This window comes from Saimiri boliviensis, chromosome 3 (assembly GCF_048565385.1).
Source record: "Saimiri boliviensis isolate mSaiBol1 chromosome 3, mSaiBol1.pri, whole genome shotgun sequence".
NCBI lineage: Eukaryota > Metazoa > Chordata > Mammalia > Primates > Cebidae > Saimiri > Saimiri boliviensis.
In genome coordinates, this window is record NC_133451.1 from 143,368,873 (window position 1) to 143,386,320 (window position 17,448).

The window sequence follows — 17,448 nt, forward strand, 5'->3', positions numbered from 1 at the left end:
GCTTCAGAGTAAAGGTTGCATAGCCACACAATATTCCATTATAATAAGGGAATTTTTCAATGAACATAATTTAAAAGATGGTTTTCATATTCTGTTTTCATGCTTAGAAACCCTATAACTCCTAAGGATTTTATTGGAGGAATGAAAGATGTGAATATTTATTAAAACCTGCTCCATGGCAGGCATTCTCTTAGGGATTATACATGTTATTTCATGCAAGTGTGACAGCAAAAACTGTAGTACTATGAATTTTTACTGCTATTTTGGTAGTTGAGGACCCATGCTCAGAGCAGTTTAGTAACCTGCCTAAAATAGTTTAGTAATGTAACCAAAATCAGATAGAAAGTAGGACAGCTAGAATTGACATCCATTTCCATTTGACATTTCCAAAAGTGTTTGCCCAGGCCTTTTCCACTGGAAACTATTTCAATTACTTTTTTTTATTATTAAGATTGTACTTTAAGTTCTGGGTACATGTGCAGAACGTGCAGGTTTGTTACGTAGGTATACATGTGCCATTGTGGTTTGCTGCACCCATCAGCTCGTCATCTAGGTTTTAAACCCTGCATTGTCCTAATGCCCTCCCTACCCTTCCCCTCCAACCCCCAAAAGGCCCTGGTGTGTGATGTTCCCCTCCCTGTGTCCATGAGTTCTCATTGTTCAACTCCTGATAATGAGTGAGAACATGTGGTGTTTGAATACTTGTTTTCATTAGGGAATTTGTAAAAAGTATTTGACTACACTCTTCAAGTTCATACACTAACAAGTTAATCAAAGATACCAGGACCTACTGGTTGACACTCTGCCGAGTTCCGTTTTCTTTTCCTACTTTTTGTTCCTTCCTGCAGAGGGCAGTTAGTGAAACTGTATATGTGTGTGTGTGCACACATGCACTTTTCTTTCTTTCTTTTCAGTTTTCTCTTACCAATTCAGTAAATCTAAAGCCAATTTGGATATCAAAAGACAAAATTCTCAGCATGAAAATCCATCTGTCTTTTGTGTGTGTCTGTGTAGCATGCTACTATACTCTGATGATGGACGTTTAGCATAAAACCAGGAGATACCTAGCCTAGAAAATTCAGCTTGCCTGCAATACGCTGCTTACCTGGTTAGCATTTCTTGGATTTACCAACTGAACGTGTTAACCATGCTAGTGAGTGTTTAAAATAGATTTGAGAGTTATTACTCTGTGTTCTTGTTTATTAATCTACAGAATAGTGTCAGAGTTAAAAATTCAAACTCTGGAATCAAACAGACTTGAGCTTCAGATCTACTTCATAACTTTGTTACTTTTGTCAGTTTCCTTATGTGTAAAATGGAGGTAGTAGTAGCACCTATCTCACAGGATTATTTGGAAAATTAAATAGTGTGCACATAAAGTCCTCAGCATAATACTAGCATATAGCAAGTGCTCAATAAATGTTGGCTACTACAGAATATTTATTACACCGAACCAACTTATATTATATTGAAAACTAATGATCAGGCCAGACACAGTGGTTCACACCTGTAATCCCAGAACTTTGGGAAGCCAAGGCAGGTGGATCACTTGAGATCAGGAGTTTAAGACCAGCCTGACCAACATGGCAAAATCTCATCTCTACTAAAAATACAAAAATTAGCCCAGAGTGATGACATGTTCCTGTAGTCCCAGCTACTCCAGAGGCTAAGACAGGAGAATTGCTTGAAACCCAGGATGCGCAGGTTGCAGTGAGCTGAGATCACACCACTGCACTCCAGCCTGGGTGACAGAGTGAGACTTGTTGTCTCAAAACAAACAAAAAAACAACTAATGATCAGAGTCGGGGCATTAGCTTTGCTAGCTTTGTAATACATTATTTTTAAATTTTCTCTGTCTCAACTGCTAGGAAATGAGTTGATTCATCAAGCCAAGAGTCAGCTATCCAATGACCTAACCATTCTGCAACTTTGGGAAACTGCAAATTAAAAAAAAAAAAAAATGTTGGAAAAGCTTAGAAAAGGAAAGCAGTAACTGGGAATTTTTTAAAATATATAAAAAGTTTGATAGCCTGATAACTAGAGTAACAGAAAACTATATTGTCATTAGAGTGACCAAAGAAACTGTTAATAAAAGAAAACAAATATTCAAATATTAGTGTATGTGTTTTAATTCTGATCAGTACATTTCCAGTAAGATATCTCAATCTGCCTTTCACAATAGCCCTGGGAGAAGCAGTATGGGAGAGGGAGGGGGAGAGGGGGAAAGGGAAGCAGGGAAGGAAGATGGGCACCATCATTAATGGTGAGTTTCCTTACCATTTCAGAGGAAGCCACTAAGCTTTGGCACCCTGAGTAAACTTGTTCGGTGCTACACAGATAAAAACAGAAGAAGTCTTCTCTGAAAAGAGCAGAGACAAAACACAGGTACAGAAGTTAACAAAGGAGAAGCTTCACATGGAAGTTTTCTCCTCTGAAAATAGTGGGTTTAAACAGAAGTATCTCAAAGGACCTTTTCTGCTCCGCATTCTGTGATTCTACTAGTAAAACCTGACATGTTTTCCTTTGTGGGTACTGCAAAGGAAGGCGAAGTAAACATTCTGTGGAAAACACTGATTGAAAGCTTTGTAAGAGAGAATAAAAAGACCAGTTGGGAAGAAAAGGAAATAAACATCTCAAGAGAAGGCAAAGTGATCAAAAGAATCATTTAAAACGGGATAAAAAGAAAATCAATATTAAAAAGAGATAAGGTAGAGTTAGAAAATAAATACTAATGTGATTCCTTTCAAGAATGTGAGCAGACACAATGGAGATGTTAATCAGTGAAAATAATTTTAGTCATTACTATTTAACTATAATGTACAGGACACTTGATTTTTCTGGGTCTTGTCATGACCTTGCAACATAAAGTCCCCCTGGACAGAGTGTGGCTAAGGGTGGATTATTTACCAAGATAGCTGCTCTCACCCATTACATTTTGTAGTGTTTTTTTCATTTTAACGTTTTCTTTCTCAGAAGGCAAACTTACGACCAAGGTTTGGGGCAACCAACTTACTAATTGTGTGACTTTAGGGGAATTGTTTAACCTACTTGTGTTTCCAGTTCCATTTTTGGAAAAAGCAGAGCAATAACACTATCTATTTGTACGGCTGTTCTGAGAAGGAAGCAATGCTGGCTGCAGTGTGCTTAGAAAAGTGCTCAGTAATGTTTATGCCATGGTAATTCACCACCCTTAGGAACAGAGGGTGAAGTGAGCATCTGCTCTATCAGCTTTCTCTGATGTACAGCATTCCGATCCTACATAGCTAGAATACAAGTCAACCCTACCTAGGAGGAATATTGTTTTTAACCTTAAATGTTCCCTTTTTATGCCTTAAGGTTCTAATCCTCCCCTTCCACTGATGGACTTTTTGTCAATAAGACTGTAGAGCAGTGTTACTGAAAGCAGTGAGCTAGAAATCTCCCAGTGGGGCCCTAGCTTTGGTCCCCCTACCTGAAACAGAGGACAAGTAAGCGTATCTTGCAAATATCCTCTTTAGCCACATTGTGAATGACGCTCTAATGCGCAGCAGCCAGCGCCAGATTAAATCAGAGCCTCCTTGACCAGAGAGACTTTGACACATTGGAAATGTGCTGTAACCTTGAAAAGAACAAATAGTCAAGCAGAACAAAGTTTATTATCCGAGAAGTGTATTGCCAGAATCTCTATGAAGAAAACCAAATGCGTAAACCCAGATGCAGCCATGTAAACAAGGGCTACAAAAGACAAAGTTTTTGAAGTGTTCCCAACGCCACAAACACTGCTGGACAACATCCCCTACCTAGGCCAGATGATCACATTACATGTTCTATAATTACCGGAGGGCATGTACTCCTGCATAGAAGTATTTTTAGTCATTGTGAATTGACTGTAAATCATGTTCTCCAATTTGCCCATTTCGAGCTTTCTTAATGTCTTTGATTCCCAGGCCTTGGAATTAACTCAAAATTGCCTCACGCTTTATAAAGAAAGTAAAATCTCTGCCGTAAGTTGCCTCTGCTTGCCCACTTTCTATCTGAAAAATCTCCGTGATTTTCACTCCCCTTGTCTACTTAGGTTTCCAGCTCAAAAATGATAGGAAATGCTCTGCTCCAGCTAACGTCTTTATTCTTGTCTTCTGAGGCCTCTTGGGGATCTGTGTTCATCAAGTATTTCTATCTGCTATGTCTTCATTCTCTCTTTATAATCATGTTCAAATCTCCTGTGACCCTTTTCTTCCCTTTGCCAGATTTCTTGAAAACATAGTCTTTCTCACTACTCCAAAAACAGTCCTTTGTACCACTGAAACACAGTCCTCCTCACCACTCCAAACACAGTCCTCCTCACCACTCCAAACACGGTCCTCCTCACCACTCCAAACTCAGTCCTCCTCATCACTCCACACACAGTCCTCACCACTCCAAACTTGATCCTTCTCACCACTCCAAACACGGTCCTTCTCACCACTCTAAACACAGTTCTCCTCATCACTCCAAATACAGTCCTCATCACTCCAAACTCAGTCCTTCTCACCACTCCAAACACAGTCCTTCTCACCACTGCAAACTCAGTCCTTCTCACCACTCCAAACACAGCCCCTGTCACCATCCAAACAGAGTCCTTCTCACCACTCCAAACGCAGTCCTCATGACTCCAAACTCGGTCTTTCTCACCATTCCAAACAAAATCCTTTTCACCACTGCAAACTCAGTTCTTCTCACCACTACAAGTCCAGTAGACATCAGCATCAACTCCTTGGCCTCCTTCCCAAGGCTCACTGGGCCTTCTCTTCAATTCTCAGTTTTCTTAATGCCTTAATACTTCACTTGGTTCCATATGCTCGATGTTTCTAATTTCTCTTTGAGTCTTCCTTCTCTCTCAAAGCAATCATAGTAATATCCATATCCCCTATGATGTGTTAGGCATTTACATTGTGCCACATTCTTAACAAGCATTGGCATTTATCCTCAAAATTGACCCTAAAAGTCAGGCAGTCATATATTCATTCTCCATATGAGCAAAAGGATGGTCTGGAATTAAAATCAGGTGTGTTTTCTCTAAAAGTCTCCACTCTTGAGCTGTAGAAAAGTAATATTGCACGTAATAGTTGAGAAATTCTTTTCACCCTATCTCCATGTCTTTTTCTACCATCTCCTGTCCTCACTTTGATTCTTTAGGCCCTTAGAGCTCCCTACTTCCTGCCCAGCCTCACCATCTTCAGACTTATCCCATGCTGTGTGATCACTCCTCCTTAAGAATGGATCTGCTCATATTATTCTACCGTCCCAAGTCCTTCAGCAGTTCCCCTTATCCCATCTTATCAGGTGCACACTCCTGACCATAAGCCAGTGTCCCTGCATACAAGTCAGCCTGAAGAACGTGTTCTTTGCCAACTGCCCCCTTTACGTCCAAACTGCAGTCTCACTGCTCCCTATCTAAAACACGTATCTTCACGTGTCTAAATCTATTCTTTAAGGCCCAGCTTGTTATTTTTTCCCAGAAGCTTCTTTGTGCTCCACGTCATCTCCTACTTTCCCTGCCAAGCTGGAGGTGATCTTTCTCTTTCAGTCGCAGAGCACTCTTTCTCTCTCCTCTCCTCTTTCTCATGTATATCTGTAGTGCTTTCAGCTCCCAGCCCATGCATTTATAGGACCTTATGGAAATCCTTCCCCACAGGGCCTACTGTGAGGAACAAAAGGAGGAAGAAATATGTAAGCCATGTAGTACAATGTTTAAAAAACAAGAATGGTGTCACAATAGCAATATGAGAAGAAAATGTAGAAACCATAGGCCAGTCTTACTATACTTAATAAGAAGTTATGATATACATCTGTGGGGAATCCTCAGCTGAAGTAAGACACCAAAAATTCAGTTTGAAAGTTGTTATCAAGAAAGAGCTTAGAAGTGAGACTGGCTAGGAAGCAGAAACATGCATGCCTTTTCAGAAGAGAGACCAAAGGGCCTTTTAAATATTCTCTTGACACAGGCACAAGGGACGAGGAAGAAGGGAGGACTCTTCTTTCCTCCTGTGAGTGTACAACAAGAAAAACAGGATGTGGGATCTATTTAGGGAAGAGTTTTCTCCCAGCAAAAGTAGTGCATGGGGATGAGATTACTAAGGGGAATGAGATTACTAAGGGGTCTCTTTCATTAGAGAGCCTTAAACATCGGGTACATTGTTATATCTGCAACTGTATACACGGAGTCAGTTCCTAGAGCATTTTTCCATCTGCTAACTCTTCTGTCAGAGTTCAGGGCAGGGAATGAATAGACTCTATGCAGTCAAATCCTGATATCCTGACTCCACAGGAAAGAATAATGTCTAAAATATAAGGGCACAATCATAACAATGATATTTTTAGCTTTTTTGGCTTTCTAAACCCTTATCTAAAATAGGAAATCCTATTATGGCATCCAACTCTCAGTACCGACTCCCCACAACGTTTAATCAGTTTTGACTGAGGTCTTTTTTTTTTTTTTTAATGCTTAACATAGTATATAACAATAGTAGAATATAGAATATAGTAATTAAGAACACAGGCCTAGAAACTAGAATAGACTCTATTTGAATCTTGGCTCTGTCACTTACTACCATGGGCCCTGAATAAATTTTACATTTCTGTATGCCTTAGTTTTCTCATCTGTAAATAGGAACATTGTATCACTTGCCTTTTGGAGTTGTTGCTTTCACATGTAAAGACATTAGAGAAGTGCCTCATACATGATATTCCTCAAAAAATGATAATTTTTTTGTTTTTACTAAAATATATGTTAAATCTTTATTTATATCATGTATTTCTTAAGTGCCAGAAGGTTGTATTTCTCCTTGAAAGAAATTTTTGTAGATATATTAATCCTTTCAAGCCACTGGGTAAATATCAAGTAGTAACCTTAAGACTTAGCTAAAAGAGTTCCTTGTTCCATTTTGTTAGTTTATTTATTTATTGTACTTTAGATTCTGGGGTATATGATTTGCTGCCTCCATCCCCCCATCACGTACATCTGGCATTTCTCCCCATGTTATCCCTCCCCAACCTCCCCACATCCCGCTCTCCCTCCCTTGGGCCCCCACAACAGACCCCAGTGTGTGATGCTTCCCTCCCTGTGTCCATGTGTTTTCGTTGTTCATCATGCCCATAAGTGAGAACATGTAGTGTTTGATTTTCTGTTCTTGTGTCAGTTTGCTGAGAATGATGGTTTCCAGATTCATCCATATCACCACAAAGGACACAAACTCATCATTTTTTATGGCTGCATAGTAATCCATGGTGTATATGTGCCACATTTTCCTTGTCCAGTCTATCGTTGATGAGCATTTGGGTTGGTTCCAGGTCTTTGCTATTGTAAACAGTGCCACAATGAACATACGTCCCATTTGTCTATTTTGGCTTTTGTTGCCAGTGCTTTTGGTGTTTTAGTCATGAAGTCCCTGCCTATGCCTGTGTCCTGAATGGTTTTGCCTAAGCTTTTTAGGGTTTTTATGGTGTTAGGTCTTCTGGGGTTTTTATGGTGTTAGGTCTCTTATTTAACTCTTTAATCCATCTGGAGTTAATTTTAGCCTATGGTGTCAGGAAGGGGTCCAGTTTCTGCTTTCTGCACACTGCTAGCCGGTTTCCCCAACACCATTTATTAAACAGGGAATCCTTTCCCCATTGATTGTTTTTTGTGAAGTTTGTCAAAGATCAGATGGTTGTAGATGAGTGGCTTTGCCTCCAGGGCCTCTGTTCTGTTCCATTCATCTGTATGTGTTTTGGTACCAGTACCATGCTGTTTTGATTGCTGTAGCCTTGTAGTATAGCTTGAAATCAGGTAGTGTGATGCCTCCGGCTTTGTTCTTTTTGCTTAGGATTGTCTTGGCTATGTGAACTCTCTTTTGGCTCCATATGAAGTTTAAGGTGGTTTTTTCCAGTTCTATGAAGAAGGTCATTGGTAGCTTTATGGGGATAGCGTTGAATCTATAAATTACTTTGGGCAGTATGGCCATTTTCACAATATTGATTCTTCCTAATCATGAGCATGGAATGTTTCTCCCTGTTTGTGTCCTCTCTTATTTCCTTGAGCAGTGGTTTGTAGTTCTCCTTGAAGAGGTCCTTTACATCCTTTGTTAATTGTATTCCTAGGTATTTTATTCTCTCTGTAGCAATTGTGAATGGGAGTTTGCTCATGACTTGGCTCTCTGTTAGTCTGTTATTTGTGTATATAAATGCTTGTGATTTCTGCACATTGATTTTGTATCCTGAGACTTTGCTGAAGTTGCTTATCAGTTTCAGGAGATTTTGGGCTGAGATGATAGTCTTCTATATATACAGTCATGTCATCTGCAAATAGAGACAATTTGACTTCCTGTTTTCCTAATCAAATCCCCTTTATTTTTTTTTCTTATGTAATTGCTCTGGCTAGAACTTCCAATACTATATTGAATAGGAGTGGTGAGAGAGGGCATCCTTGTCTAGTGCTGGATATCAAAGGGAATGCTTCCAGTTTTTGCCCATTCAGTATGATATTGGCTGTAGGTTTGTCGAAAATAGCTTTTATTGTTTTGATATATGTTCCTTCGATACCAAGTTTATGAGAGTTTTTAGTATAAAGGGCTGTTGAATTTTGTCGAAGGCCTTCTCTGCATCATTTGCGATAATCATGCGATTTTTATCTTTGGTTCTGTTTATATGGTGGATTACAGTTACAGAATTGTTTATGTTGAACCAGACTTGCATCCCTGGAATGAAGCCTACCTGATCGTGATGGATAAGCTTTTTGATGTGCTGTTGCAATCAGTTTGCCAGTATTTTATTGAAGATTTTTGCATCTATGTTCATCATGGATATTGGCCTGAAGTTTTCTTTTTTTGTTGAGTCTCTGCCAGGTTTTGGTATCAGGATGATGTTGGTCTCATAAAATGATTTAGGAAAGACTCCCTCTTTTTGTGTTGTTTGGAATAGTTTCAGAAGGAATGGTACCAGCTCACCTTTGTATGTCTGGTAGAATTCAGCTGTGAACTCGTCTGGACCTGGACTTTTTTTGGTTGGTAGTCTATTAATTGCTGCCTCAACTTCAGCCCTTGTTATTGGTCTATTCAAGGTTTCAACTTCTTCCTGGTTTAGGCTTGGGAGGGTGCAAGTGTCCAGGAATTTGTCCATTTCTTCCAGGTTTACTGACTTATGTGCATAGAGCTGTTTGTAGTAATCTCTGATGGAAATCAGTGATGATTTCCCCTTTATCGTTTTTTATCACATCTATTTGATTCTTCTCCCTTTTCTTTTTTATTAATTTGGCTAGCAGTCTGTCTATTTTGTTGATCTTTTTAAAAAACCAGCTCCTGGATTTATTGATTTTTTTGAAGGGTTTTTTGTGCCTCTATCTCCTTCAGTTCTGCTCGGATCTTAGTTATTTCTTGTCTTTTGCTAGCTTTTGAGTTTTTTTGATCTTGCTCCTCTAGCTCTTTCAATTTTGATGATAGGGTGTCAGTTTTAGATCTTTCCTTCTTAGATCTTTGCTTCTCATGTGGGCATTGATTGCTATAAATTTCCCTCTAGACACTGCTTTAAATGTGTCCCAGAGATTCTGGTACATTGTGTCTTCATTCTTGTTAGTTTCAAAGAACATTTTTATTTCTGCCTTCATTTCATTTTTTATTCAGTCAACATTCAGAAGCCAGTTGTTCATTTCCATGAAGCTGTGTGGTTCTGAGTTAGTTTCTTAATTCTGAGTTCTAATTTGATTGTGCTGTGGTCTGAGAGACTGTTTGTTATGATTTCCATTCTTTTGCGTTTGCTGAGGAGTGATTTACTTCCAATTATGTGGTCAATTTTAGAGTAGGTGTAATTTGGTGCTGAGAAGAATGTATATTCTGTGGACTTGGAGTGGAGAATCCTGTAGATGTCTATTACATTTGCTTGGTCCAGATCTGCGTCCAAGTCCTGGATATCCTTGTTACTTTTCTGTCCTGTTGATCTGTCTAATATTGACAGTGGAGTGTTAAAGTCTCCCACTATTATTGTGTGGGAGTCTAAGTCTCTTTGTACATGGTTAAGAACTTGCTTTATGTACCTGGGTGCTCCTATACTGGGTGTGTATATATTTAGGATCGTTAGCTCTTCTTGATGCATTCATCTTTTTACTATTATGCAATGCCCTTCTTTGTCTCTTTTTAACTTTGTTGGTTTAAAGTCCATTTAATCAGAGACTAGGATTGCAACTCCTGCTCTTTTTTGCTCTCCATTTGCTTGATAAATCTTCCTCCATCCTTTTATTTTTAGCCTTTGGGTGTCCTTACATGTGAGATGGATTTCCTGGGTACAGCACACTGATGAGTCTTGACTTTTTATACAATTTGCCAGTCTGTATCTTTTGATTGGGGCATTTAGTCCATTTACATTTAACGTTAATATTATTATGTGTGAATTTGATCCTGCCATTTTGATGCTCGTTGGATGTTTTGCCTGTTAGATGACGCATTTTTTTCATTGTGTCGGTAGTCTTTACCATTTGGTACATTTTTGGAGTGGCTGATACTAGTTATTCCTTTCCTCGTTTAGTGCTTCTTTCAGGGGCTCTCATAAGGCAGGCCTCGTGGTGATGATCTCTCAGCAATTGCTTGTCTATAAATGATTTTCTTTCTCCTTCACTTAGGAAACTTAGTTTGGCTGGATATGAACTTCTAGGTTGAATGTTCTTTTCTTTAAAGATGTCGAATATTGGCCCCCCACTCTCTTCTGGCTTGTAGGGTTTCTGCAGAGAGATCTGCTGGGAGTCTGATGGGCTTCCCTTTGTGGGTAACCCGACCTTTCTCTCTGGCTGCTCTTAGCATTTTTTCCTTCATTTCAACTCTGGTGTGTTTGAAGATTATGTGCCTTGGGGTTGCTTTTCTTGAGGAATATCTTTGTGGTGTTCTCTGTATTTCCTGGAATTGAATGGTGGCCTGTCTTGCTAGGTTGGGGAAGTTCTCCTGGATAATATCCTGAAGAGTGTTTTCCAGCTTGGATTCATTCTCTCTGTCACACTCAGGTACACCTATCAAACATAGATTAGGTCTTTTCACACAATCCCATATTTATTGGAGGCTTTGTTCATTTCTTTTCACTTTTTTTTTTCTCTAATCTTGCCTTCTCGTTTTATTTCATTGAGTTGATCTTCAATCTCTGATATCCTTTCTTCTGCTTGGTCAGTTTGGCTATTCAAACTTGTGTATGCTTCACAAAGTTCTCCTGCCGTGTTTTTCAGCTCCACCAAGTTGTTCATATTCTTCTCTAAGCTGTTTATTCTAGTTAGCATCTCATCTAGCCTTTTTTCTAGGTTCTTAGTTTCTTTGTATTGGGTTAGCACATGTTCTGAAGAGTTTGTTATTACCCACCTTCTGATGCCTGTTTCTATCAATTCATCAGATTCATGCTCCATCCATCTTTGATTCCTAGCTGATGAGGAGTTGTGATCCTTTGGAGGAAGAGAGGCATTCTGGGCTTTGATGTTTTCATCATTTTTGTGCTGGTTTCTTCCCATCTTAGTGACTTTATCTACCTGTGGTCTTTGTAGTTGGTGACTTTCAGATGGTATGTCTGAGTGGACATCCTTTTTGTTGATGATGAAGTTATTTCTTTCTGTTTCTTAGTTTTCCTTCTAACAGTCAGGCCCCTCTGCTGCAGGACTGCTAGAGGTCCACTCCAGACCCTGCTTGCCTGGGGATCACCCGCAGAGGCTGCAGAACAGTAAGGGTTGCTGCCATTTTCTTCTTCTGTTATGTTCATCCCAAAAGGGTACCTGCCAGATATCGGCCTGAGCTTTCCTTTATGAGGTATATGGGGTTCAGGGAGCTGCTTGAGGAGACAGTGTGTCCCTTATAGGAGCTCGTGTGTTGTGCAGAAATGCACCCTTATAGGAGCTCTGTTGTTCTGTGCAGAAATGCTGGGCGGATACTTTTAAGTCTGCTGAAGCGGAACTCATAACCGCCTCTTTTCCCAGGTGTTCTGACCTAGGAAGGTTGGCTTTATTTATAAGTTTCTGTCATTCTGCTGCCTTTTTTCATAGATGCCCTGCCTGGCACGGAGTAGTCTAGTCACAGTCTGCCAGCAGAGGTGTTGCTGAGCTGCTGCAGGCTCTGCCCAGCTGCTGTGTGAACTGCCTCGGTAGTGGTGGTCGCCCTTCCCCCCACTGAATTGGACCATCCTGGGTCCAGCTGCACTTGCTGCGAATCCAGAGTGTTTCAGACTGCTTGTTTTGTGGGGGTGGTACCCACTGAGCCAGATTGCCTGGCTTCCTGTCTCTGCCCCTTCTCTTTCAGTTGAATGGTCGGCTCTGTCTCCCAGGTGTTCCAGGCACCAATTGAAACAGCCGCCCAGATTTGTGTGAGTTTCTGTGTGCCAACCTGGCACCAGCTGAAACCGCCATGCTGAAAACTCATGGCACTTTTCGGCCTGGGAATCTCCTGGTCTGTGGGCAGTGAAAATTTGTTTGGAAATGCAGCGGTCACTCACCCTCTGCATTTTTCTTGCTGGGAACTGCACTCCAGAGCTGTTCCTATTCGGCCATCTTGGATCCTCCCCTCTGTTCCATTATTTTTATAATCAGTCCTGCACCAGGGGCTGATTATGTACATGATCTTAGGAGACCTCCACCACATGTTTTTACAACTGTTATTCTTTTCATGGTTAAATGACTTAGAAGTGGTTCTCTAAAAAGAAATTCAGACACTTCTGTACATTTGAATTTAGAATTACTACTGTCACCAAGATTGATCAAAGAGATGTTAACATAAAGGTAGGTACTACATTTGATTTTGGATGTGTTAAATTGGCTTTTTATAAAAGTATTCGTAAAAATCTTTTTTTTGCCCCTAGGAATAATTCGGGTTTCACACCAGCAGACACAGTTGCTATCATTTTCTGTTCTACACACAAATCCCTCACATTGGGTAAGTGACTCACAGAGTTAAAAATCATATATTACCCTCATATAGTTATATCTTATGATTTTGAAATTCAAAGAACTCTTCAAATTAAATGGAATAGGGTATTGTCCATGCTATTAGATAAGGAATAGTAGCAAAGTGAGGGTGGGTCATTGCTTTGAAATTCTGTTATTTGATTGAACAAATCTCTATGGGAAAAAATCTAATACTGTAAAATTTAACTTATAATCATGTTTTCAATTCTCATGAAAGATTATCAATGTAGAATGTTAACATTAGAGCAGACATGGAGATGCTGTGAAAACTACTTCTAAAAAAAGAAATTGACAAAATTTTGCTTTGGAAGGCCCTAGAGTTGTCCCTGGAAAAGATTAACTTATTTTCTGGCAGCTTAGAGCAGGGTGGGAGTAAGGTTATTACTGTAATTTGATATTGACATTAGTTTGATGCTCATTTCTGAATGTTATTTCTATAAAGAAATAATATAGTTATCATTAACTCAATCAGATTAGCACTAAAAGTGAAATAAGTATTTATTTAATGGACAAAAATTGATTAAGAAGAAAACTGCTGTTTTCTACTTAGCTTTATCCAATTAGTGCCATTATCCCAATAACCTGTTAGACATCCAGAATCTATGTTTTTAGTCATTAAAAGTCATTAAGTAATCAGAAGCTTTATTGAAATATACATCAGTCACAAACTCCTTGGGGTGGTGGGCATGTTATGGCAAAAACTCATACTAAAAATTTCTCTACATTTTGGCACGTGAGTCACTTAAGAGAATGAAGAATCATTACATTGTTCTTAGTCTGCTTATGTTAAGGAAATTCAGTCTGTGAACTAGAAAATGAAGACATTTCATAATGTTTTTATTAATCCCAAACGTATTTGTCTGATAGTCTACTGTCAGTCTTACCCAGTTTGGAAAATGATTTAGAAATTGGACAAACCCTTAAGGAGCAGTCGTTACTGAGAGCTTCAGCTTATTTGAATAAATTATATGTATACTGTCTATGCACCGCTGTATTTTTGTATTTGTGTAGCTATAATCATCACTAAATTGAAGTTGAAACAGTCTTAGAAGCCATATTCCAATCCTAATTTTGTGACCCTGAACAAATCAGTTAACCTCCCTGAACCTTAGCCTCTTCATCTGTAGAAGGGGCAGAATAATACTTATTTTGTAAGGCTGTCATAAAGATTAAAGTTAAAATTTGCTAAGTACCTAGTATAGCACTTGGTAGATAATAGGTAGTCAATAAATGACAAGATGTGTACAATAATCATACTGTAAATAGATTCCTGTGGACTACACAAGATAGCCCATCCAAGAGTTTGCTGTGCTGCGTGGCACTTGGTGAGTACTCTATAAGGTGTAGCTATTCTTATCAATTACTAATAACTCTGTTAGTTATAACTATGTTACCACTTCCAAGGTTGTAGTCTCCTGACCCCTGGTCATAGAGATTTTCATGTAACCAGTATGTTTTAGTTGTTGACCTCAAGGAAATCATCTTCCACTTCTTTCCCACATATGTTATTGTCATGTACTGTCTGGTGTCTCAGGTCTTCTAAAACCTTAGGGACTTTTATAAAAGTTAGTGAGTCTAGATGTACAGAGTGCAGGGACTGAATGAGCCTGTATCCTTAGAGCACAGGCTGAACCGTGGCTGCACCAAATACATTCCCACATTTCTGCAATGGGCTTGCAAACCTGACCCACTTTTCTTTTCTTTTTTTTTTTTTTTAAATTTTACTCTAAGTTCTGGGATACAAAGGGACTTGCTTTTGTCAGGAAAACCAAAAAGGGTTTTCTCTGTTTCTCTATGATGTTCTTCTGTGCTAGAGCTGTTTGTACCGAACAAAGAACGAGATGCATACCTAAGAAGCACACAGCAGTGTGATCACTGTGCTTTTCTCTTAAGCAGAATATCCACCCATTCAGGGTTTTTTTGTCTTTTTTATTTTTCTTAATCCCAAAGTCATACTTTTCTGTCCTTTATACTTTCCAAAAGCTGATTTTCAGGCAAACAGATGCTATGAAATAGTTGTTTTGCTGGAAAGGGTTGGGTTAAATTGGATTTCTGTTTGCTTTTGCCGTGTTCTACCATGAAATAGATCCTCCGATAAGATGCTGTACTAGTGTGGCATCTATATAATCATGTATATAAATCCTTAGCTACTTTTAGAACACGATAGACATAGGCTCTCTTGGAATTATAAGACCTAAATACTCAGCCTCACTCTTCCATTGATATTTTCCTGGGCCTCAGTTTCCTTGGTTCTAAGATTAGATAATTTTACTTCCAGCTCCAATATTCTGTCATCCCTTGATCATATTTGGCTTCTGTCTTGTAGTCTCTTAAGTAGTATTTATAAACATGTCCTCTTTGCTGCTCCCTTATCTCAGACAGATCACCCCTATTTCCACATACAGCAAGGGATGTTTAGACGCTAATGCTAGAATGGCCTTGTTAGGCACTATAAGTTTACTGTATCCATTTTCACAAGATCCAATACATGTTACCCTCTACTGGTGACCTCACATCTCTGGTACAGAGGATAGGCCATGACAGTGACCTGAGATACAGGCTAATAATATTCCTAATGGAAATTCTTTTTCATTTGTTTTTATTTTTAAATAAGCTTTATTTTTTTAAAAGCAGTTTATGGTTCACAGCAAAATGGAGTGGAACATACATATGGAGATTTCCCATATACTGCTTGACCCCAAACATGCACAGCCTCCACATTATCAACATCCCTGCATGGAAATGCAAGTACATCACAAGGAGTATGAAGAATTCATGGTCCAGAAAGCAAGGGGAAATTTTAGGTAATATCATTTACAGTTATATATTCTCTCACCACTTACATGAAGATGAAATATAACAGATTGTGATATACCTACTTGGTATATTTTAAAAATTCATCTTTCCCTTTGTAGTCACTGTCATATTTCTTCTGTTTATATATGTGTGTGTATATATATGTATATACACATCTTTAACATCTCACATAGAATACATTTAAGTGAAACAAAATACCATTCATTATTACATCTAGTATTTGTATTTAAGAATAAATCATTGCAGGCCAAGAGGTAACCATGTAACTAATGAACCAAAGATGAAAACTCTTGCTTGAGAAGCTTTCTGAATATCCCTTGTATACACCTTCGATTTGTTTTATTGTTCTTGCTTTTGCCCTGTCTCCGTCTCTTTCATGTACTTGCATCTACACACATGCTGAATTTGATTCATTGCTTTTATTAGTGCCTTTGCCATTGATAGATTAGTTCTTCGTATTAGTACTTTTTCTATTGATTGATTGCAGATGAAGTGACTATTTGACCTTTAATTATGAGGCTTCCTATTGAAAATGACATTGAGCTATGGCTTCACATAATCCATCTGGAAAGCCTGACATGATGCCATTCCCTGGAGTTCGTTCAGGAAGAAAGAGGAGGCCTGAAGGAAGTGCAGAGCTATCACTGTGCCTCATCTAAAACAATACTACAGGGCTTGTTTGCTGCTCTCCTATAGTTTCAGCTCAGGGTTGGAGGTAATTTTATATTTTGTCAAGACAGCATCACTTGCTGTGTGTTGCCGTAAAAGCCATGATCTCTCCCAAATTATTCTCTAGTTTGATGGCAATTTTTGTGTAATAATGAAAAGATATTTTACACAGCCGAGATTGAAGAACAGCTTGTATCCTAGTTAATAATGGCTCAGTGCACAGTCAGTCAATAGATCTCATCAAGAAAGCGATTAAATCCAAGATATCCTGTGGAATTGGTATTTTACTTTTATCTTATTTATCTTTTCCTTTTGAGTATTCAAATCACTTTGCTTAACTAGATTTCCAATATATGCAGAAAACTTTCTCCCTACACTTAACGAGCAAATGTTTCAGGGCATTTGAGGTCCTTAAGCATGTTTGTATTAGTTTTTAATGTTTTTAAATAGCAAACTGAAAGCACATAACCTCAGAGTATGTCAGCTGACTATCGGCAGTCAATGGTGAGACTTCAATTTTTTTCTTATTTCCAAAAGCACTTCTGAATTGAATGAATGCCACTTAAATATTTAGTAGACTGTCATCAATGCTTATTAAAAGTTCACTGTGTATCTTGTTGTTTACAGACACTTGTGTACAGAGGCAAATCAAGGCAACTATTCCTTACATTGTTTATATGTACTTAAGTATGGATCTAGTTGCAGTTACACAGCTTAACTATGACAAGAAACTCTGCATTAAGCTAAAAGAATATAGCTTTCCGGTAGACAGAGGATTCTAGAAAGAGTAGAAAGAGCACATTCTGAATCTAGTCTGGATTCGTGTTCCAATTATCTCCCCAAAATCTGGAACAAATCACTTAGCTGCCATGAGCCTCATTTCCTCATCCACGCAATGAAAAGATGGGCAAAATGATACTTGAGATTCCTTCCAGTATTAAGTTTCTGTGAGTCTGTGACTGATATTTCTGCTCTATGAAATAACAAGTCTACCTATTATATGTGCAAAAGAAATGAGTTATTGAAAGGAATAGTTATGTAAATAATGT

The 17,448-nt window shown here is 38.7% G+C and overlaps 1 protein-coding gene across 4 annotated transcripts in view; it reads left to right on the forward strand.

The window, feature by feature from the left end:
• Nucleotides 1–17,448, forward strand: part of SLC10A7 (solute carrier family 10 member 7) — a 277,896-nt gene that overhangs the window by 230,588 nt on the left and 29,860 nt on the right. For all 4 annotated transcript variants that reach the window (XM_074396846.1, XM_003927997.4, XM_074396847.1 and 1 more), the window contains one exon: nucleotides 12,808–12,881. In XM_074396846.1, the coding sequence (XP_074252947.1) occupies nucleotides 12,808–12,881 (74 nt within the window). The remainder of the gene's footprint in view (nucleotides 1–12,807; nucleotides 12,882–17,448) is intronic.